At 33.7% G+C, this 25450-nt stretch overlaps 1 protein-coding gene across 2 annotated transcripts in view; it reads left to right on the top strand.

Annotated features, from left to right (window-relative positions):
• Window positions 1-4124: 4124 nt before the first annotated feature.
• LOC136027235 (MICOS complex subunit Mic60-like) overlaps window positions 4125-25450 on the top strand; it is a 73608-nt gene continuing 52282 nt past the window's right edge. For both annotated transcript variants that reach the window (XM_065704294.1, XM_065704293.1), the window contains exons 1-3: window positions 4125-4275; window positions 21171-21238; window positions 24680-24889. In XM_065704294.1, the coding sequence (XP_065560366.1) occupies window positions 4240-4275; window positions 21171-21238; window positions 24680-24889 (314 nt within the window). In that variant the 5' untranslated portion in view covers window positions 4125-4239. The remainder of the gene's footprint in view (window positions 4276-21170; window positions 21239-24679; window positions 24890-25450) is intronic.

Here is a 25450-nt window from a genome sequence, read left to right as displayed (position 1 = left end):
GAAATTAAATAAAAAAAACTAATTTTTTTTAGCTGAAAGTAAGGAGCGACATTAAAACTTAAAACGAACAGAAATTACTCCGTATATGAAATGGGTTGTCCCCTCCGCAATCTTTCGCTCTTTACGCTAAAGTTTGACTCTTTGCCACAATTCTACTTTTTAAAACAATTAAAAGCTTTAGCGTAAAGAGCGAGGGATTGCGGAGGGGACAACTCATTTCATATACGGAGTAATTTCTGTTCGTTCTAAGTTTTAATGTCGCTCCTTACTTTCAGCTAAAAAAATTAGTTTTTTTTAATTTAATGTCAATAAAAAATGAACAGAAATTAATTTAAAAACTCTTTACAGAAAGCACGATTTTCAAAGGAAAGTAAAGAGCTCCAATAAGCCAAAAACGAGCAGAAATAAAGTCATATAACCTTCCACAAATCACCATTAATAAATAAATGAAATTCCAAACGAACAGAAATTACAATAAATAATGGATTCAAACTTAAAATGATCAAAAATTAACATGAGTATAGCTAACACGTCTTATTAGCAACCTACATACACGCAGTGTCTTTTATTTTAGCTTTAAAGCAACATTTAGTTTTACAGCATAGTGGGCAAATTGAATAATTATTGGGGAGGGTAACCCAATAACCTTCAAGATATGGCTACTGAACCGTTCAACTATGCTGGACAAAGTGGCTGTCACAAAATTTTGAATGGATTTGTTAAGAAAACAAATTGGCTTGGGGAAAGGGCTTCTTGCTCTCCAATCTCTTTTGACTCTTAAAAAGGGCACTAGAACTATCACGTTCCAAATGAATTAGCTAATTTAAAAGTTTCAATGATATATTAGCTATTATAAAACGACACTGCCAATGACATTGCTTAATTGTCCTTTTCAAAACCTGCATGCATAGTTTTTTCATTTAGTTGAAACTCTCCTTAAACGTTCCCTAAAAGTTTCAACTTAATGCTCATAGCGTCAATTTTTACATTAGACTGTAGTGATAGTATTCAAAGTATACACTTCTGGCTTGCTCAAAATCAGCTACAATTTATCCTTAAACATCTAACTTAATAATGTAAGCTTTTTTTTTTTAGATATTTCTTTGTCACCTTTTTGAAAGTCTACATGCTTATAGCTCGTTTTGATTTATCTTAATATCGGCATAAATATTCCTTGACAGCTTCACTTTAATACTCTTAGCTTTTGAATTACCAATTGTGATTAGCATTAGTACAGTACGCGCATAACACCTTTGGTTTCTTCAGCACAAGCTGAAAGTTTCAGCTTCATACCGTCAACCGTTGCTGAAGCATTTCTGATGCATCCTCTTGACCAACTGCGTGGGCATAATGTGTTTCAATTTGGTTCTCTACACTTTCAATATTACCCAAGTTTTTGCCTTAATAACTTAGTTTTTGTAGCAGCAGTAGCATTCATAGTAGTAACCTTACCTTTAGAGGTATTAGTAGCAGTAGAAGTAGTAAAAAATAGGAGCAGTAGCAGCAGTATGAGTAGAAGCAGTAGTATAAGAATACAATTGTGTTCTTTTCGTTAGTTCAACTTCCTCCACAACGAGCCCTGTTAGTTGCAGCTTCACACACCAAATTGTTCCTGAGATATTGCTCTTACACCCTTTCGACAAGATGAGTACATACAGCATGTTATGATCCAGTTCACCTTCTCCTAAAAATTCCTTGACAATTCCACCTTCATATCCTTAGGCATAGTTGTAATAGTAGTCACAGTACTAGTATTGGTATTACTGGTATTAGTATCAATAGCAATAGCCGTAACAATAGTAGCAGTAGTATTAACGTTTTGCAATTTGGTCAGTCGGATGTCATTCTTGTTAAATCCTAAAGTTACAATTAAATGCAATAAGCCATTGCTAGGACATTGTTGATGTGGCCTTTTGATAACCTGTATGTAAACAATGAAAGAATTACTTGAATTAGTGAGGACACTAGAACTTTTGATTGCAAATCGAATGATCATCCTCCATGGTTAATACCACCAACCTCTCCATATAAACCTTATATGTTCCCATGGCATAATTTGCAACCCTTTTCCTGAGAAGTTGGGGGGGGGGTTGTTATCCTTAAAGACATAACTACTGGACCTTTTAACTTCACAGAACAAAATTTTTGTCTCAGAATTTAGATTGTAGACGTTCGGGGAAATGATGGGCGCGGGGAGGGGGAGGGGGGGCTTCCTGCCCTCCAATCACGTTTGGCTATTAAAAAAGAGGATTGTGCTACCTCTTTCTTTCCATTGCTTTCAAACCCTCTAGACGTATTTCTTATATTTCGCACTTGATTTACACCACCATGCATTTTGGAAAATATGGCTCTTATCTGTCAAAACATCAAAACTACAAAAAAGGAAGAAAACTACCAAAACAATCAGGATTTCTGATAATTAATAATGAAAGTTGACTGACTGTTGAATATATAATGAAAATAGTGTATTAAAGTCTACTTAATTTTTAACTAATCCATACTATAATTATAAATACAAATTGTACAAATATGTTTGTTTTCTTCAAAGCAAAAATTCTGCTCTACCAAATAGACAATAAGTTTCTCTTAATGAAAGGAATTATGGCATATAAGATTCCAATTGGTTAGAGACTTCTTTCTCATAAGCCTTCTCATCTTTTCCTCAATAGAACTTGTGATCCGTTTGCCCTAAAGATCAGTCTTTGAAAGTTCTGGACCAATGCACACCACACATCAGACAAGGCCACCTTCTTTTTGGTTATGAAACCTATGTTTAAACAGTTGCCAATTGTCGTTCTCTAAAACTCCTCTCCTTAGGGCTTTCGGGTCATGTCATCCCTAGAGGCACATTATTTAACTTTCGAATATTTTAAACGAAAAACCTATTTATAAATTTTGATCATGTCTCGGGGAGCTGCGAAAGGACTGGGGAGCAAAAATTAGAAAAAGAGCAAGGTTGTTTACCCTTCAACATGTAGAGTCATTATAAGTTTTGATTTCCAATGGAACAAGTACCCTCAAAAGTTCATATAACTAGTTCATTTATACATTGTGGCCAGAAAAAAGAAAATAACTAATATTCAGGCACATAGCTAATTGCTTTGGTAGCGCTATAGTACTCCTTCTGATTTTAAGACCTTGCTTCTTATGATTTGACTTTTGCTTGTTTTTTCCGATATGAGAATTTTTCAGAGAGTTTGTCTCTAGTTTCAAAGATTTACGTACATTCGAAAAATCTGGGTATTATTTTAACTTTTCTTTCGACATTAGGTTTTACCATACTGGACTCTCAGGCTAAGTGCAAAATCACAGTTTTCAATTTTTTCAGCTATTACAAATTTTCAAAAGAAAGTCTCCTTCCTCTTTGTCTGCATGCATGTCCAAGCGAAATTTCGCTTTTATGCATGTATATTCAAATCTTGATAGACTTCATCACTGCGTTGTGTGTTCTATTTAAGAACGTTTTTGAAAGCCCCTAGCTAAGAAAATCTCTGCGTGGGTTCAGATATTTGATTTTAAGTTACTATGGTTGAACTAAAAGTCAATTTTAAGCGTTACATCCTCTGTATTCATAGCTAGTATTTTATTTTGTAGTGCATCTTTAGTCGCATTTTTATAGTTCCTGTCTTTGATTAATCTGCAAACTGCATACGGTTACTTTTCAAGATTGAGAATAATGGCACTAATTCACGAAATGTAAGTGAGCAGATCTATTTTTCCAAATGTAGAGGCAAAAATGCGTTGTCCAATTGGCACTAGTAGTCAAGAGTTTCATTGATGGATCTTAGAATTTCAGACGAAAATACTTTTAAGCTCATTAGGAAGATTTGAAAGAGAAGGACTCGGTTTAAATTTCCTCCACAGACATTTCCTGACTGTCTGACAAGTATCTTAGTGACAAAGAAGCAAACATTTGTTTGGACCTCGTCGGAATAGTGTCAGATATGTCAATTTTTAATATTACTAAACAGGTCAACTGCTGTACATCGGGGTCCAAATACAATTCCTTTCTTTCAATATACTCCTTTTTTGATGAAACTCTGTTTTCGTTTTGAAAAAAAAGGGAATCCCAGTCCTTTCAGCTGAATTTTCGAAGCTGAAAGCAAACATATTTTTAGGTCAACGCTGTTAACGATTTAAATTTTCCTGTCAAGAAGAAAACTTGGCTATCCAGATTGGGTTAAATATTCATCACTTAGCTTCCAAATTGCTTTCTTCGAAAATTATTAGCCTTGCACTATGCATAGAATTGGAATCAGTCAAGCCTCCTTTAAGGTAGTCTTCAGTGCTCATCAAAATAGTCAGGCTTAAAATGGTGTCTTGATTGTTCTAGTCTACATGAAGGCAGGCTAAGCCTTGCATAAAGAACCACACATTAGCATTTGCTAAATTCTAAATTTCAGGATAGCATGTCTCCTGAAGGAAACCTGGGTAAAGGTCTAGACTAAGGGTTATTGAGAAGGAAACTTGTTAAGAAAACATTTTTCAATTTAGAATATAGCCTAGGCCTAGGGCTACAGAACAATTATAGCTAACATGTTTAGACTAAAGTTCCAATATACTTTACCCTGACCTCCATAATGTGAAAATACATAGCCCAAATTATATATTTCCAATGTGTTCTGCCAATGCATCTCTCTTGTTTCAGCCCTTGTACCTACAAGTTGAATTGAATGTGAAAAAACAAGAACCAAAAAAATCAGAGTAACACTGGTATAATGGATGAAAAATATATAATTTAGGCTATATAACTTGCACGTTAGGAGGGGTTGGCAGGGGTAAAGCATAGTAGAGCTACAGTCAAAATGTGTTTGCTACAATTGTTCTGCATATCATGAAGTAAAAACCTTTTTTTCAATAGCCCTAAATTTAAACATTTACCAAGACATGCTAGCTGATAACAAATAGAGAGGCATTTTTAGATTAACCCACTAATTTTTTGCTCTTAGTCCTGATGCAGAGGTACTTCTCCTCATAAGGAAACATTATGAAATTCTGAAAACAACTTTTAAAGAAAATATATTTACTTATAATAATAGTGTACAGTTAGACCCACTCAAATGGAAACACTATAAAACTTGAAAACAGCCTATTTTTTATAAACTCTTACTTACAGCTGTCACTCCTGAAAGTGCTTCATTTTACATTACCAACCACCCCCCCCCCTCCATGCTCATGTGCTAATGTGTAACCAAAAGTATGTGTGCTCCATATATTCTGCTGTCATCAATCTTTTGGTCAAATGGATTTAACAGCAAAGAAGCAAAATCAAGAAACAGGATAACACATAATGTGATTTTTGCAAAGGTCTTAAGTAGTGGCTGTTCAAAAGGAGACATCCTAGAAAAAAAGACACATATTTAGACTGATAATCTTATGTTTATTTTATGGCTTTGTTTACAGGTTTTGACAATTCATCCCCCAGCCCCCTTTCAATGGTTTCTTATAGCCCTAGGCTATGTAAAAAAAACTGATAATAAGTAATGGAAAATTGATTAAAAAATAATACAAGGAAAGCAAGAAAATATGGTTTCTTGTTGCTTGCTACATATATTTAAAGTTAAAATTTGGTTATTTTATGGCTAGTTTTTTTGGTATAGCCTAGGGTTATTTATTTATTTATTTATTTATTAATACCAAATACGGTAAGCTTTCAAGCTTGTCACAATAAACATAATAAATAGAAGTTATGACAATACTGACAACATAATACACACATACAAATCAATGAAAATAACAACTACAACAAACACTGACAAATAATACTATAAATTATTTTAAAATGATTTACTTTGAAAATTTGTTTCTGCTAGTTTTGTTTTGAATCTGTTTATGTCATCTGTTAGAAATGTTTTAGGTGGAAGGTCATTCCATGGCTTCCACACCCTGCTGTAAAATGAATGTTGGCCTATTTTCCTTTTTGAAAGTGAGGGGTACAATTTATGTGGGTGATAATGGGTCCTGTTAGTGTCATTAAATGTGAAGAACTTATATTATCAATGCCTTTGATTATATGGAATGTGTTAATAATGTCTGCCCTATCCCTTCAGAATTGAAGACCTGACAATCCTAGCCTGTGTAGTCTATTTTCATATGGTAAATGTTTCAAATAAGGTACAAGCTTAGTAGCTCTTTGCTGTATTTTTTCAACCCTTGCTCTGTCATTTTATTCAATGGATACCATACTGACAAATTGTATTCAAGTATTGGTCAAACTGTTGATTTATAAATGGCAATGAATGAACAGAGATTAAACTTACAGAAATTCCATCTAAGACATAATAGCTGATAGTTTGCCTTACGAGTTACTTCAGAGACATGCTTGTCAAACCTAAGACTAGAATCAAAATGAACACCAAGGTCACGGACATTTTCAACAGGTAAGATTGAATGTCCAGCAAGATGGTTTTGGTAACTTTATTCTACTTTGCCAAAGTAATGGATGGCCCTACACTTATTTTTGTTGACAAACATGGAGTTAGCATTACACCAATTGTGCACTGCATCCAAGTCTTTTTGAAGCAATGAAGCTTCATCTGAATTTGTCAAGGAGCGGTAGAGCTTTACATCATCTGCGAACATTTTAATTGTGGAATGGTGGACAACAAGAGGCAAGTCATTGATGAAAAGGCAGAAAAGTACTGGACCAAGGCAACTACCTTGTGGAACACCACTTAAAACTATCTCAGCAGAGGACAAAGCATCACCTACAATCACTTTCTGCATCCTGCCTGTTAGATAATCACCAATCCAATTCAACGTTCTGGCACCAAGGGGATATACCTCACACTTTTGAAGTAAAAGCAGAATGGAAATTTTATCAAATGCCTTAGAAAAATCTATATAGATGCAATCAAACCTGAGACCTTCATCTGCCATCCTATGGAAGTCAGTAATTACTTCCAAAAGCTGTGTATTACATGAACGTTTTTTATGGAAACCATGTTGAGATGGATGGCAAAGAAGATTTGATTCGAAATAATTTTGTATTCTCTTGACAATTAGTTTTTCCATAACTCTGGAAAAAATTGAAGTGTTTGATATTGGTCTATAGTTTTAAATTGTGTTTTTGTGCCACTTTTATACAGGGGTTTAATTATTGCTTTTTTCCATGCCAAAGGGCAAGTACCAGACACCAGACACAGATTATACAAATATGTCAGTGGTTCAGTGAGTACTGTTTGCAAGCTCTCAGATCATATGGTTTGAAAATTCATGAATGTCTGGTGATTTATTTGTGTCAAGATGCTTCAAGACCTCAAAAACTTAAATGAGACAATTTGAGGGGAGCTAGAGAGGAATTATAAAAAATGCATATGACACTGTAAAATAAGCATAGAATCAGTTATCTAAAAATGTTTGTTTTTTTTATTATAGGGAATCTCCTTCTGAAGAGCCACTAATTTAGACCTTTAGTATTTTGGCTATGTATTTGCAAATTAGAGGGAGGGGGTAAAGTAAATTGAAGTGCTGTTAGAAATGGTTTAAACACCTGCTGTTAGGTGAGTATTTTAGGACTTTTTATGCTGTTTTCAGAGTTTTATAGTGTTTCCTTCTGAGTAGGACAAACTCTAAACAGATACCACACTTACTCGTATAATTCCTAGAAGCATTTCACTTTACTTTTCACTCACTTTACAACCCCCAAGCTAAATTCTATAGTTATTCATTCAAGTAATTTGAAATAATTTGCCCAAAAGTGAAATTTCTTCCTCCATGTTTACTCAAAGGAGAGCCTGAAAAAGAGAAAAATCAGTTATAAATTATATCTTAAATGCAATTTTTTCTTTTAAATATAAAAACTTTACACAAGTTTTTTTCTGTAGGCTAAATATTTGTAGTTTATTAATGTGAAATTGAAAGTTTTTCCAAAATGTGCCTTCAAAAAAGAATCTTAAAAAGAGAAACATCATAAATTAGTCTTGGCTAAACACGGTTGTATTGTTTCCAGAAATTTTATAAATTACTAACTTCAAATAGAAGTTTCTTCCTCAATGTGGCCTCAAAAAAGACCTGACAAAGAGAAAAAATCAAATATTAGTCCTAAGCTAGAGCACAATTATTTTGTCTTTAAAGAATTTATAAATTACTGACTCAAAAGCAAAATGTCAAATATTAGTCATAACCTAAAGGGCTTTTTTAATTAATTCATAAATTACTGACTTGAAATTGAAGTTCCTTCCTCCATGTTGACTTAAAAGGGAACCTGAAAAAGAGCAATATGAAATGTCCTAATCTAGAGAACAACAGTTTTTTTCTTTAAATAACCTATAAACAACTTTCTTGAAATTAAAATTTCTTTGTCCATGTTGACTCACTTAATAGGGAACCTGAAAGAGATGAATATCAAATATTAGTCATAAGCTAAAGAACCAATGCTTTTTTGTAACATGTAAATTAGTATCTTGAGATTAATGTTTCTTCCTCTATGTTGACTCAAAAGAAAACCCTCAAAAAAGGACTTATTAATTAAATACTATCTTGAAATCAAAGCTTCTTCCTTCCTGTTGACTTAAAGAGAACCTGAAAAATGGGAAATATCAAAATATTAGTCCCAAGCCAGAGCACTTTTTTTTTTCTTTAAAGAATCTATAAATTACTGACTCAAAAGCAAAATGTCAATTATTAGACATAAGCTAAAGTGTTTTTTTTTTAAATTAATTCATAAATTACTGACTTGAAATTGAAGTTCCTTTCTCTGTGTTGACTTAAAAGGGAACCTGAAAAAGAGCAATATGAAATGTTAGTCCATCTAGAGTACAACAGTTTTTTCTTTAAATAACTTATAAACTACTTACTTGAAATTAAAGCTTCTTTGTCCATGTTGACTCAAAAGGGAACCTGAAAAAGTGAAATATCAAATATTATTCATAAGTTAATGCACGATTGTGTTTTGTTTTAAATAGTATATAAATAAATTACTTGGAATTGAAGTTTCTTATTCTGTATTGACTTAATAGGGAACCTGAAAGAGAGAAACATCAAATATTAGTCATAAGCTAAAGCACCAATGTTTTTTTCGTAACATATAAGTTACTCTTTTGAGATTATTGTTTCTTCCTCTGTGTTGACTCAAAAGATAACCTGAAAAAGATAAATTATTCATTGATTACTTACTTGAAAGATTCTTTATCCCTGGTGACTCAAAAGAGAACCTGGGAAAAGAGAAATTTCAAATATTAGTCATAAGCTACTGTGCAATTGGTTTTTCTTTAAATAATTTGTAAATTACTTTCCTGAAATTGAAGTTTCCCCCCTGATGTTGACTTAAAAAGGAACCTGAAAAAGAGAAACATCAAATATTAATTGTAAGCTAGAAGACAATTGTTTTCTTTGAATTATTTATAAATTACTTACTTGAGATTAGATTTTCTTCCTTCTTGTTGACTCAAAACAAAACCTGAAAAAGAGAAATATCAAATATTAGTCATAAGCTAAAATAATTTATAAATTGCTTACTTGGAAATGAAATTTATTCCTCTGTTTTGACCCAAATGAGAACCTGAAAACAAGAAATATGAAATATTAGTCATAAGCTAAAGAACAATTTCTTCTTTTAATCATTTATAAATCACTTACGTGAAATTGGAAGTTTCTTCTACTGTGTTCACTCAAAAGAGAACCTGCAATTTTTCTTGAAATCATTTCTAAATTACTTTCTTGGAATTGAAGTTCTGTCCACCATGCTAAGACAAACAAGAATAAATACCCAATATTAGTCAAAAGCTAAAGCACTGTTAATTTTATTTTTCAGATTATTTCATAAATTACTTACTTGAAATAAAACTTTCATCCTCTATGTTGACTTTGAAGGGAATCTGAAAAAGAGATAAAATCAAATGCTAGTCCTAATCTAGAGTTTTTTTCCTTTAAATAATATATAAATAAATTATTTATTTTTGATATAACACCTTAAATTAGATATCATTTTCTCAGACCACACTGCCTTTCTATGACAAACAAGCAAATGTTCCAATGGGGATAGATCCATTTATTTAGACAGCAAAAACAGGTACAAAAATCTAAATATTCTGATCACATATACAGCAATTGTCACCAGTAGAAATACTAAAGTTTCAAATTCAAACTAATATATTTGTACAAAACGAAAGAATTAACTTCCATGTCATTCAGAATAAAAAATAAACTTCTAGGCTATTCACTACATTTTTTTCAAAGAGAGTTCAGTGACAAAGTTCATTCAAAGTCTTGATGTAAATTTTCTTCTTTGGCCTTGCCTCAATGTAAAGTAAATTTCCAATGAAGGTGGCAAAGTCTTCTGTGTCTTCTGAATTGCAAAGGAAATTTTGAGTTTATAGTTGTATACTTAGCTGGTCACATTTCCCCATATATACAATGTATTTTTGACATAACACATTATTTAACACTGCCTTTCTATGACAAACAAATAAATGTTCAAATGGGGAAACATCCATTTATTTAGACAGCAAAACAGGTACAAAAATCTAAATATTTCAATCACACATACAGCAATCATCATCAATAGAAATACCACAGTATTAAAATTGAAACTAACATATTTATACAAAACAAAATAATTCACTTTCAGGGCATTCACAAAATAGTGAATTTTGAGGTTATTCACTATTTTTGTTTGGAGAGAGTTCAATGACAAAGTTCATTCAAAGTCTATATGTAAATTTTCTTCTATAATCTTGCCTAAACGTAAAATAAATTTCCAATGAAGGTGGCAAAGTCTTCTGTGTCTTGTAAATTGCAAAGGAAATGTTGATTTTATAGTGTACACTTGGTTGGTCTTGTTTCCCCATATATACTATGTATTTTCAACACAACACCTTAAATATAAATAACCTGGAAGTTCATTATTTTTGTGAATAACATGAAAGTTAATTATTTTGTTTTGTGTAAATATGTTAGTTTCAATTTTAATATGTTAGTTTTTCTACTGATGACAATTATGTGATGTGATCAAACTGATGACTGATATGTGATCAAAATATTTAGACTTTTGTACATGTTTTTGCTGTCTAAATAAATGAATTTTTTTCCCATTTGAAAGTTTATTTGTTTGAAATAAATTCCTAAAAATAAAAATTTCTTCTTCTGTGTGTTTTCAAAAGAGAACCTGAAAAGAAAAATACCTAATATTAGTCCTAAAATAGAGAACAATTATTTTTTTTTTAAGAATTTATAAATTATCTACTTGGAATCAAAGTTTCTTTCTCCATGCTGACTCAATAGCAAAATGGTCAAATATTAGTCATAAGCTAAAGAATTTGTGTTTTTAATTAATTCATAAATTACTTAATTGATATTAAAGTTTCTTCCTCCACGTTGACTCAAAAAGGGACCTGGAAAAGAGAAGTATCATATTAGTCAGAAGCTATTGCACAATTATGTTTTGCTTTAAATATTTTTTTTATAAATAAATCACTTGGAATTGAAGTTTGTGCCTCCATATCGAATCAATAGGGAACCTGAAAAAGAGAAATATCAAATATTAGTCGTAAGCTAAAGCACCAATGTTTTTTCTGTAACATGTAAATTACTATCTTGAGATTAATGTTTCTACATCCATGTTGACTCATAATAGACCCTGAAAAAGAGATTTTTTTTTTTCATTTATTACTTAACCTACTTAAAATCAAAGTCTCTTTCTCCCCATTGACTCAAAAGAGAACCTGGAAAAAGAGAAATATCAATTATTACTCATAAGCTGAAGCACATTTTTTTTTTCAAAATTAAATTAATTATTTGAAATTGAAGTTTCTCTCTTGATGTTGACTTAAAAAGAAACCTGTAAAAGAGAAAATTAAGTATTAGTTGTAAGCTAGAAGACAATTATTTTTCTTTAAATTATTTATAAATTACTTGAGGTTGAGTTTTCTTCCTCCAAGTTAACTCAAAAGAAAACCTGAAAAAGAAAAACATCAAATATTAGCCATAAGCTAAAGTACAATTGTTGTTTTCATTAAATAATTTAAAAATTACTTACTTGGAATTTGAATTTGTCCCTCTGTTTTGATATTAAAGAGAACCTGAAAACAAGAAATGAACCAAGACCTGAAACATGGAATATTAGTCATAAGCTAAAGGACAATTTCTTCTTTTAATAATTTATAAATCACTTACTTGAAATTGAAGTTTCTTCCCCTGTGTTGACTGAAAAGAGAACCTGAAAATTTTTCTTGAAGTAATTTATAAGTTAATTACTTGAAATTACTATTTCATCTTCCATGTTTACACAAACGAGAATCCAAGAAAGATAAATATCCAGTATTAGTCAAAAGCTTAAGCACTGTTGAGTTTATTTTTCAAATTTTTTCATAAATTACTTACTTGAAATTAAGGCTTCTTCCTCCATGTTGACTTAAAAGGGAACTGAAAAAGAGGATTTTCAAACACTATCCTAATTTAGAGCATGGTTTTTTGTTCTTTAAATAATTTATAAATATGTTTCTTTGAATAGAATTTTCCTCCTCAATTTTGACTCAAACAAGAACATGAAAAAGAGAAATATAGAATATTAGTCATAAGCTGAAGCAGATTTTTTCTCTTTAAATCATATATAGATTACTTACTTGAAATTGAAGTTTCTTTCTCCATGTTGACTCAAAAGAGAACATGAAAAAGGAAAATCCAAACATAATCACAAGCTAAAGTCAATTTTTTTTTCTTTCAACAATTAACAAATTACTTACTTGAAGTTAAAGTTACTTTCTTGATGTTGACTTAAAAAAGCAACCATAAAAAGAAAAATATCAAATATTAGTCTTAAGCTAAACCTTTTCTTTTAAACAATCTATTAAATTACTTTCTCAATACAGAAGTCCCTGGTGATTTAAAAGGGAACCTAAAAAAGATAAATATAAAATATTTTGAATAAGCGAAAGCACCATTGTTTTTATCTTTGAGTCATTTATAAATAACTCACTTAACTTTGAAGGTTCTTCCTCCATGTTGATATAAAAGGAACCCTTAGAAAGATAAATAACAAACAATAGTCATAAGCAAAATATAATTGTGTTTTGCTGTAAATAATTTATAAATAACTTACTTGAAATAGAAATCTCTTCCTCCATGTTGACTTCAAAGACAACCTGAAGAATATATATAGGAATAAGAAATATTTCTATTAGTCTATTAGTCATATAAAGAAAAGGGTCATTCTTTCTTCAAATGATTTATAAATAACTTATTTGAACCCAAGTTTTTGTTCCTCCATGTTGACTTAAAACCAAACCTGAAAATGGTGCTAAATACAGATGAGAAGGTGTCACTACATATCTAATAAGCCATATACCACATTCATGCCTAAATACATCAGATTCTGCAGTTGATGAAGCTCTATGAGTTAGAGTGACCCTACCAAATAAATCCATGATTGTTGGTACCATTTATAACCCTCCAACCTGCCAGATTATAGGCTACCTTGAAGCCTCCCTCAAATACATTCAAGACAAGTATGCTAAGTCTACCATGATCCTCCATGGAGACTTTAACGCCTATCAAAGCGTGTGGCTTTTCAGCAAAAATACTGACAAGGAGGGGCCAGACTTAGCTAATTTATCTCTCTCATACAGGCTGGATCAACTCGTCAATTTCAACACATGTCACAGCCCAAACCTATCATCTCGTCTTGACCTCTTCATTAAAGATCACCCTGACTCATTTTAAGGTAGACACTCATGCTTTCACATGTGACCACATTCCTGTCATTAAACATGGAAATCTTCTTATTCTGCCTCCAGTTTCTTCATCCATGTTGACTTAAAAGGGATCCTGAAAAAAACAAATATCAAACAGTTCGTGTTGTAAGGATCGGTGCGGCTCAATTGTAACTGAATGTCTAAAAAAGGAATTTTTATGTCAACAGATACGTCAAAATAATTGGCTAATTATGCTGATTCCAAATATACACGATTCACTAGGTTTAGCATTACCCATCAAAAGATACAAATCTGAGAAAGTTTGCCTGATTTTTGAAAATGGAGAAAATAACCCCTTAAAATTCAAGGAACCTTAACGAAAATCGCTCCACAAGATTCAGTGTATCAGAGAATCCTACTGTAGTGTTTCAAGCTTCTATCTACAAAAATACGAAACTTTGTATTTTGTGGATTGTGGATGCGTTTTTAGTTGTTTTTTTTTTCGGGGTGATGGTATCGAGCTAAATGTCCTAGAAGATTGGCATAGGGTTCATTCGAATAGAAATTGAAAGTTCTAGTGTTCTTTTTAAGTCGGGCTATTGAATTGGGGCTATTGAGAAGGAGGCATGTCCAGGAAATAATTGTTACTTCATAATATGTAAAAAAATAGTTTTTACTACATTTTGAAGGCACTTATTCTATACTTTACTCCCCCCTCCTTTTTGTGGAAATATATAGCTCAAATTTTATATATTTTCTTTCCAGATTTTATCGTCATTGATTCAATTTATGGGTACGCAGTGAAAACTAGATCTACATTGCATTGGCAACGTAAGGTATTGCATTGTAAGGTATTGCATTGGCCAACGTAAGGTTCGGCCTCGCCGAATAAAGTGTTGCGAGAGCAACACTTTGGTTTTGTTTCCTCGCTTCGATTAAGCGCTGAAGTTGTTAATGTGTAAGGATCCTAAAATAAATACTAGGTACACCAAATCGCAAAAGTTACAAACCCATTATTGCAACTAGCAAAAGTTGCAAACACCTCATCACTGAAGATAATTTTAGCCTAACATCCGATTATTTCTTACAAGTCCCCTACATGTCTTACCACTGGAACCAAATTGGTCTTACCATCAAATACACTGGAAACAGATAATAGGTATACCAACTAGCAAAAGTTGCGAACCCCTCATTGTCGAAGATTATTATGAACTAGACAGCCAATTGTTGCTTAAAACTACCCTATATGTCTCACAATGGGTATTGGCCTGTTTTTGGTTTCAGTGTGTACCTTACTACTGAAGTTGTCAACCCCTTTAAACTTTCAAACTGGTATATCTCAGGAAGGAATTTTCTACCAAAAAACGGATGGCACAACTTTGATCCGCTCTTCAAGAGCTATCGACTGCCGTCGAAAAAAAATATATCTGTCATAGATCAAAAGTTGACTTTTTTGCCGTAGGCCAAGTTTCTAACGTCATAATTTAGAAAGTAGCAAAGGATAAATTCTAATTTCTTTAGCAATGAGAGAACTTTAAAGTTTAAGAGGCACATCTGATATCATTTCTGTATCAGCCTATTTTTGGTTTCAGTGTGTACCTTACTTCTGAAGTTGTCATCCCCTTTAAACTTTCAAACTGGTATATCTCATGAAGGATTTTTCTACCAAAAAATGGATGACATATACTTTGATCAGGTTATCAGGAGCTATCGACTCCCGCGAAATAAAAAAAAACTATCTGTCTCAGTTCAAAAGTTGACTTTTTTGCTGTAGGCCAAGTTTATAACGTCATTACTTAGAAAGGAGTAAAGGATAAACTCTAATTTCTTTTGTAATGAGAGAACTTTTAAAGTTTAAGAGGTACATCTGATATCATTTCTCTACCACAATCCCAAGTGCGAAAAACCGAATGATAAACTCAGCTGAAATCACGAACAGAAATGGGTAGAAACACAAGCAAAAAACATCCTTTTTGGTCCCAGGCAAGAGTTCTACGAAGCTTTCCAAAATGCAAAGTCATATTCATCAATTCGCCCTAAGGTCCACACTTTCCGTAAAAACCGCAAAGGTTAGACCTTTACCACTTTCTAGGAATAAGCTGAAATCAGGGTGCTAGGAAAAAAAACAACACACACGACAAAACCAAAGTGTTGCTCTCGCAACACAACAAGACTGACACATGGCAAAATGCATGGAACATTAGGGGCCTGGAGTAAAGTATAGTGGAAGTTAAAGCTTTTCCCTTATATTTATTTAGTTGGTCTAGTCTTGACCAATTTTCAACTGTCTTATGATGCCAGCTTCAGAAAATTAACTAAGTCATGTTTGAACATTTTAAAAGCAGTTTATGCAATCAAACAAACAACATATAATGAAAAATATATCACAAAATAGAATATTGCAGTCCTTGACTGTAAAAACAAAGGAAGAAATACAACCAAATGCACATATTAAATTGGGAAATTTAAGAACAAAAAGTTAATTTGCATTATAAGCATATTAAAAAATAATTTTATTAATTGCTCTTGATGAATTAGTTTTGCCACGCGACCTTCAAAAATCGAGTATACGATTTCGTATCTAATGGATTTCCCGGCATTATTTGAAAATCGATCAGAAATCAAATGCAAAACAATGAGTTTTTTCAACTGAAAGTAAGGAGCGACATTTACGCTAACGATTTTTAAGAGAAGAGTTATGACAAAGAGTTAAACTTTATCGTAAAGAGCGATATGTTGAGGAGGGACAGCCCCTTTCATATACGGAATAATTTCTGTTCGTTGCATGTGTTTTATGCTGCTCCTTACTTTCAGTTGAAAAAACTCCTCCATATTGACTCGGAAGAGAACCTGAAAAGGGGAAATATTAGTCCTAGGTTAGAGCACAATTGTTATTTTCTTTAAATAATTTATAAATTACTTACTTGAAATTGAAGCTATAAACAATTCTTCGACTTTTTTTTTGTAGTAGGATCAAGCAACTTTACGAGTTTTTTTTCCTTAGTATTTTTTGTAGCTTACTAGCGCAATCCAATTTACCGTTTCTAAACAGCTTCAGTTTATTTTTGACTAATTTTTAATGGTATGATTGATGTAGAGCTTATCATAGGTGCACTTTTTAAGTTTTTTTTCCTGGAAAGAAACTAAATATTTATCCTCTATCTTTTAACGGAAAGTAGCAGTTTTTCATCAAGATTTTATACACTATAAATGTCAGACCAACTTTTGGGGTTCAGTAATGTGCCATAGGAAAGAAGGCCAGACTTATTAAGAGGGCGTTAAGAGCCACAGATAACTCCGACCTAATGGGGTTAAAGCTGAGGGGGGACTGTGAAAATTATTCAAATTTGTTAAAATAGATAAAGAGAGGCATTTCCCCTAGTTGCTGGAAATTTAGCCATGTGCTTAACCTTAAGAGAGAAGCAAAGTGAATCCACCTTTATTGGCATCTTCAACTAAAAGAGTTCAGCTCATTATTGGCATCACCAATATAAGAGTCCAGCATTAGGATGCTTAGAAATAAGAAATCAGCACCTTTGTGCAATTGCTGGATGAATCTACATTTTTTATCAACATTTTGCTCAGCGAGTAATAAATGGCAGCTATAGCAATATCATTGAAAACGGTGGGGGTGGGGGGATTCGTCATACTCAGATATACTAGGTACTGAAATTATATTAGAGTAAAGATTACTCTTAGAATAAACCAAAACGGCACCCCCTTCTCTCCTATTGGGTGGTCTGAAAGATGGGGCATATTATATTTCGAATAATTTGAAAAGAGAAGGATCCTGGATCATGGAACTGTACTTCTGTAACAGCTATATCGTTTGTTATGGTTTTAGTCTGATAATACGTCAACTTTGGCAAGCTTGTCAAAATTAAGACTTTCAGCGTTGATAATAAGAAATTTAGAAAAATAATTAAAAACGCAACATTTGATGAATTTGAGTGTTTGCCGGGGCATAAATTTTGGGCCTTCGGATCTCCGAAAAGCAGGGTGGGGGGGGGGCTGGTAGGTGATGCTGATGAGTAACATCGTTTAACTTCTGCGTTGGACTATGGTTACATGATTATACTGAATTTTCAGCCTCCCATGTTCTACATCATTTTATAAATTCAAGCCAAATTTAGATGGAGATTCTTACTATTAATCTTTGAATCATTAAGTTTTGCATACAGCCCAGGGCTATGGCTGAACCCGTTAGGGGGGGGGGTCTGAGGCTGTTTTCCTTTTCTTGCTATTTTTTTCTTGATTTTTGATCGTAGGATACTTCCTGATTTTGATGGCTGTTACCCTAGTCCCCATAGAAAACAGTCTGTTTGATTCTTGTAATGCAGACAGTTGTTGCACTATGGCTTCATTTTGCTTAGTAGTAATCGCAAAATAGTAATATATTCTGATATTCAGCCTGGAATCTTTTTATTCATCCTGGACGCGTCTATTGAGTGCTGCTGGCTATTTTTGATGCGAATAAAGCTTTTAACCATGTAAATAATTTGGACCTGCTGGATATTCTAAAGAACTGTGATGCTCCCACACCTTCTCTAGGACTGGTCTCTTTATGGCTTGTAAGATCTCGGTAATAATTTGTTGGAATTTTGGCACGAGTTCACCTTTTTCTTAAAAAGAATATTTTTGCTACGAGTGGTATTTGGCGCATTGTGATGATCTTAATTGCGAATATGACAGAATGACTAAATAATATGATTCATTTTTTCTTTATATATCTCTGATTTAATATAGTTTATCCTGAGGCTGATTTTAATAATTTTGTCGGTTGTTTTTATGGCATTTGGTATTAACCAAGTGACATATAGCGATCGCAAATTCTGTCGGTCTTGCTGTCTGTCCCGGTTTGCTACTTTAGGCACTTCCAGGTAAGCTAGGACGATGAAATTTGGCAGGCGTATCAGGGACCGGACCAGATTAAATTAGAAATAGTCGTTTTCGCGATTTGGTAATCTGGGGGAGTGGGGGGTCGATTAATTCGGAAAAAATAGAAAAATGAAGTATTTTTAACTTGCGAACGGGTGATGAGATCTTAATGAAATTTGATGTTTGAAAGGATATCGTGTCTCAGAGCTCTTATTTTAAATCTCGACCAGATCCGGTGACATTTGGGGGGGGGGGCTAAAATCTTGGAAACGCTTAGAATGGAGGGATCGTGATGAAACTTGGTGGGGAAAATAAGCAGAAGTCCTAGATAAGTGATTGACATAACTGGAACGTATCTGCTCTGTTTGGGGGTGTTGGGGGGGGGAATTCTGAAAATTAGAAAAAATGAGGTATTTTTAACTTACGAAGGAGTGATCGGATCTTATTGAAATTCGAAGTTTGGGAGAATATCATGTCTCAGAGCTCTTATTTTAAATCCCGACTGGATCCGGTGACATTGGGGGGAACCTAAAATCTCGGAAAACGCTTAGAGTTGAGGGATCGGAATGAAACTTGGTGGAAAAAATAGGCACAAGTCCTAGATACGAGATTGACATAACCGGAACAGATCCGCTCTCTTTGGGGGAGTTGAGGGGAGGGTTAATTCTGAAAAATTAGAAATAATGAGGTATTTTTAACTTACGAATGAGTGATCGGATCGTAATGAAATTTGATTTTTGGAAGGATATCGTGTCTTAGAGCTCCTATTTTAAATCCCGACCGGATCCGGTGACATTGGGGGATTTCAGGGGGGGGCCTAAAATCTTGGAAAACGCTTAGAGGGGAGGGATCGGGATAAAACTTGGTGGCAAAAAAAATCTTAAGTCGTAGATACGTGATTGAAATAACCGGAACGGATCCGCTCTCTTTGGGGGAGTGGGGGGGGGAGGGTTAATTCTGAAAAATTAAAAAAGTGAGGTATTTTTACCTTACGAAGGAGTGATCGGATCTTAATGAAATTTGATGTTTAGAAGGAAATCTTGTCTCAGAGCTCTTATCTTAAGTCCTGACCGGATCCAGTGAAGGGGAAGCTGGGGGGCGGAACCTTAAATCTTGGAAACTGCTTAGAGTGGAGGGATCGGGATGAAACTTGGCGGGAAAAATAAGCACAAGTCCTAGATACGGGATTGTGTAGATACGGGATTGTGACCGGATCCAGTGTCATTAGGGGGGGGGGGAATTTTGGAAAACGCTTAAAGCCGAGAGATCAGGATGAAACTTTGTGGAAAGAATTTGCACAAGTCCAAGATAGGTGACTGACATAACCGGACCGGATCCGCTCTCTTTGGTGGAGTTGGGGGGGGGGGGCAATTAGGAAAAAAAATGAGGTATTTGTTACTTACGAACGGGTGATCAGATCTCAATGAAATTTGATATCTAGAAGGATCTTATGCTTTAGAACTCTCTTTTCAAATCTCGACCAGATCTGGTGACATTGAAGGGAGTTGGATGGGGAAACCGGAATTCTTGGAAAACGTGAAAATTGAGGTATCTTTCGAATGGGTGATCCGATCCTAATGAAACTTGATTTATAGAAGAATCTTATGTCTCAGATGCTCCATTTTCAATTTGAATCGGATCCGGGGACATAGAGAGTTCGAGGGGGACACAGAAATCTTGGAAACCGGAAATCTTGGAAAACCCTGAGAGTGGAGAGATCGGGATGAAACTTGATGGGAAGAGTAAGCACAAGTTATAGAGACGAGATTGACATAATTTTTACGAATTCGTTCTCTTTGAGGGAGCTGGGGGATGTTGATTTGGAAAAATAAGAAAAATTGAGGTATTTTTAACTTAAGAACGGGTGACCGGATCTTAATGAAATTTGATATTTAGAAGGAACTCGTGTCTCAGAGCTCTTATTTCAAATCCCGACCAGGTCTTTTGACATTGGGGGTAGTCGGAGGGAGAAACCGGAAATCTTGGAAAACACTTATAAATGTCGTAGATACGTGATTGACGTAACCGGACTGGATCCTCTCTCTTTGGTGGAGTTAGGTGGTGGGGTTCAGTGCTTTGGCGAGTGTGGTGCTTCTGGACGTGCTAGGACGATGAAAATTGATAAGCGTGTCAGGGAGCTGCACAAATTGAATTGATAAAGTCGTTTTCCCCGATTCGACCATCTGGGGGGCTGAAGGGAAAGGAACGAAAAATTGAGGTGTTTTTAACTTACGAGTGGGTGATCGGATCTTAATGAATTTTAATGTTTAGAAGGACCTCGTGACTCAGAGCTCTTATTTTAAGTCCCGACCGGGATTAGGCCTCTGATTTTCCTTTTAAAGCAATCTATTGATTCTTAGAATTTTGCTAGAGCTCATACCATACTCTTGGCTCTTCCGACCTCGTCACAGGTGCCATATGAACTCTTAGCTCTTGTTTAATGAAACTATTGGTTTCATTATCCTACTGTAACATGTACTTTCGTCTTGAATCAATATTGTTTATTTTAACTGCATACGGCAGCAATGAAAGTTCTATCGCTTTAGTATCTCCATGGGGAAATAAATATTCCCCATTTACATGGGGAAATGAGAGGGAGATTAATTTAGATATAAAACAAAGAGGAAATAAAAGACCTTATGTATAAATTTTCTTTTTCAGAGATTTTCCCAAAACAATGTTCAACAAAAGATGCAAAAGGCAAGGATGTCATCACAGAAGTTAGATGGGTAAGTTTCAAAAATATTTTATTTCGTATGATTTCAATTGGCTCCATTAATTTTTAAGTTGCGTCTCGTGAAAATTTAGACAGCGGGAATTAATTTAAACATGAAAAAATAAGAAGGAAAACTAGAAGTACCTCCAGTCCGTTAAGACTAGAAAATTTGGTTTTGAAATAAGTACTATTTCCCAATTAAATGTTCTTTGTATAGATACTTGATGCAAACACTTTAGCTCCGACAAGTTTTTCTTCTTGTTTCGCTTGGCTTTCTTTTGTAAAGACTTCCTAAAAACGATATCTAAAAAAAAAATGCAAATGACAAGAATACCAATACAAAAATTAGACTGGTAAACTGCAAAAAAATGTTTTCGTGCTGTCAATCGACTGCAATGACATTACATCATTTTTTAACTGAATTAAATTTTTTTTTATTAAGTCTACCAAACGCATGTTTTAGGGCTATGTTTTGGTCATTTTAGCTTGGTAATGGTTTTATAATTTCGAAGCAACTGATCTAAAATACATCTTTATATTTCATATAAGGTGTTTGTTCCAAGCTCAGAGTTAGTTTGTGTTTACACAGCTAATTTTGTTTAATATATCCTATACTAACAATTCTTGTGAAACTTATGAGTAAATGTAAAATAAAAAATCAAAACCTCTGGACCCATTTTAGGTCTATTTATCAATGAAAATTTGAAATTTTCAAAGATTAATCTTTGGTTTTATCGCAATTGTGGAGTGTCTGGGTAGTAACGTATTTTATTGAGTATTGCCATTAGAACGTTGAACCATAAAAATCCTTAAGTACGACTAATTTGTTCAATTCAATAGTACCTTTTGTCTATAATAATGACACATCAAAAATCTGTTGCGCTTTCAAGAGAAAGCTAAACCTTCTTAAGCTGTTTGGCTCCTCGTGTTTTTAGTTGATTTCTGCTAATTTTCCGCTTCTTTTTTTTAGCAGTTACTGCCATAAAGTGCGTAAATTCATATGGAGGCCGTTTTGATTATAAATGGAATTTTCAACAACATATATGGCTCTGTAACTTTCAACTTTATCAGTTTAAACAATAATATTTCCTTTTCACTGTCCTTATTACTTAAAACTGCTTGCATGCTTCATTGAATGGCTCTATTAGCTATAGTATAATAGCTAGCAATTGTTCTATGATTAATATAAGAAAGATTTTCACTTCCAAAAAGGGATCATATTCTCATGAGTCCAAAAGTGCTGCCATCTAACTTTACGATCTGTATTTGTTTGGGATCTCACTTTTTTCTGTATATATGCTGGAAATAAATAAAAGTTATCCTGACTAGCCGAAGGCTTAAACCCTTCAAACATGGATATTTTATTGCAGAAGGTAGATGGGCCTCAAAAAGAAAAACGCTAAAATTTCCAGAACTTGTAAATTAATTTGAATAAATACACAAAGATAATTTAGTCATGAGGGTAAAATAAAACCATAGTTTAGTTTTAAAAAAAACTATAAGACCAGTTCAAAAATTCAAGATAAATGTTTCAAAATGGGTATTATGGGCATTTTTTTGAGGCAGAGAGAGGGAGGACATGTCAAAGGAGGGAAAATTGACTAGGGAGAAGTTAATTTGTCTGGGGTTATGGCGGGTAAAATTGAAAAAAAAACTCCAAAAAAATTAATGTTCCCCTTTCCTTAAGGATGACAAAATTGGTGGATACTTCTGAAAATCGATGTACTCTTTTCCCTCTGGCTGACATCACTTTACCCAAAGGACGTATCCAGGGGAAGGGGGGGGGGTTGAACTCCTGCCCACTCCCCACCCCGAAATGTTTGGCCGACTCGTGAAAACGTAACAAAAATGAATACAAAATAATTTTGATGTGTTGTAAATTTTTTTTAGTAACCCCCCACCCTGACAAAATTCTGGATATGTCCAAGATTTACCCATCCTAAAGTTTACTTGGGGTTGAAGAAAGGGACAGTGCCTCTGAAAATCATTGTTAACTTGTCTCAAATGTCAAATATACTAGCCCGGTAAATTTTAAGTCAATCATTAAAAAACACAGGTCCATATGCTGTTACTTTAATGCTGGTAACTTGAGGCTGTTTTGTAGCCAAGCACAATAGAGATAAAAAATTCTAGGATGATCCTTCAACAAACAGACACCATCCATACTTTTTTTCTAAAAATCAGTCAATGTGAGAGGAGGGGGGATGTTCAAGGAGCTAAGGGCTTTATGCCTCGAACCATATAGGTTGAAAGTCTTTTTTCGTTTAAATTCAGTAGGGTACAACAAACCTACCTTTGACTTAAAATTGGAAGACAGAGATTTGAATAGGCAACCGTTCCACTTTGTTCCACTTTTCAGTCATACAGATTGAAATTCTTTGCATAATTCCACTTCAAACAGGATGTAGCAGGTAAATCTTTCTGCTTAAACAGTCGGCAAGTGTCTTGGAGGGATATGTGACCTCCTTTGGTTCTATAATTATAGGAACTAAAAATTTTATACGTAATTCTGGTTCAAACTCCAATTCAAATTGGCGTGTAATATGTCTACTTTTTGCTAAGGCGGTTTAGAAAGTTTCTTCCTAACATAACAAAAAACACTCATATACATTCTGATTGTCTTAAGTTTGGCTTATTATAAGACTTTATTTCTCCTTGTTTGGTTTTAAAATTATTTTTCGATTTTCTTTTGAATTTTTTTTTTCATAGTAGTGGCGTAAAGTCTTAATATTTTGAGAAATCAACTTTGCCAATCAACAAATCAGAGACTTCCCAAGGCTAAGAATCTTCTGTTTTGCTATATAAAATTGTGTCAAATGAGACGTTGCTTTGGTTCATTGTCTTGTGTTTCCAATATCTAAAGATATCCAATTGGATAAGTTCTTCTTATTGGGTGCCACTATATTTTGATATAGTCTAGAAAATGAAAAAAGGTAGTTTTGTTACATAATAGAAAGAAAAGACATCATTATTCTATTATACGAAGTAGAGCTTTGTAATACTGAACATAGGAATCTCCAAGCCTGTAAATTCACCAATATGATTTTATATAGATGCTACTACTTCTGTTGGGTGTCTTTTCCCATTTTTCTTATTACAGTTTTGAGTTTATCATTAATTTTTTTAGGTAGCTCCAATCGTAATAAGATTTAAATATTTGGAAGTATCAAAATTAGAATAATTTTCAAAATATGTTTTTTTTTACCTTAATTTCCGTGACTTGGTGTGTTGGGCCTTTGGGTTTGCTCTTTGCTAGGTGTGTACTAAAAAGACAATTTCTTAGGGTAGACTGATTGTTGGGTATCGTTAGAAGGAGATATTTAAGCTTAAAATTAATTCCTGGAAACACGCAGCTTCTGGAGTTAAAGACCTTTGAATGACCAGCAGTAACAATGACTGTGCATAACAATCTTTAACTTGCATTAACCAATCTTTAAATCTTCGTTCTTTCTAGTCGTTCGAAAGTGACTTTAATCCTAACTGGTGCTGCGGTAGCTGTAGGTGGCACTGTCGCTGTTGCTGCAGGAAATCCAGTTGCAAGAGATTGGATTGAGTCGAACGTACCTGGCACTAGTAGTATATTCAGTGTAGCTCTGGGTTCTAAACCACATACTGTTATTGAAAAACCAGCATCAAGAAACCACCTAAAACCTGCCATTGATAGGTATTATCATGCTTCTTCTTTAGTAATCTGAAAAATAGAATTTAGAGAGCTAAACATAGTATTTATGCCATATCTTTGTTCATGTCTTTTTCAGACTGTATCCTTTTTCATCTCTTTTGCTTGTGTACATGCCCAAGAATTTGGCAATAAGTGCAATTTCTGCTAATTTTTTGTTTATCTAGTTAGGGTTGACCATGTGCTGTATAGACAGACTAATTGAAATGCTTTCAGCATTTTGATAATCAAGACCATAAAAATCTTGATTAAAATTGAATGAGGTCTAAAAGTGCCAGTTATATTAAAATTTATCCTGAAAGATACTGGCTTTCCTGTGGCGTGGTCTTGAATATGATCTTTTTGCTGAAATGGTACTTATAATTTGTTTTGCCTACTATTTGTAGTAAATGTTTAGTTTCGTTCCAAGTGCTCTAAAGTGGGTATTGCTGCATATAGCAAGATTCTGATGATCCCATATTGTTTCTTTGTCATTATTAGAGAAGCGCATCCATTTTTTAGGTTTCTAAAATCCCCCTCCAACGAGACTAAAAATGCGTAAAGTGG

This window comes from Artemia franciscana, chromosome 5 (genome assembly GCF_032884065.1).
Source record: "Artemia franciscana chromosome 5, ASM3288406v1, whole genome shotgun sequence".
In the NCBI taxonomy this organism is placed as follows: Eukaryota; Metazoa; Arthropoda; class Branchiopoda; order Anostraca; family Artemiidae; genus Artemia; species Artemia franciscana.
This window is presented reverse-complemented; position numbering and strand designations above follow the sequence as displayed.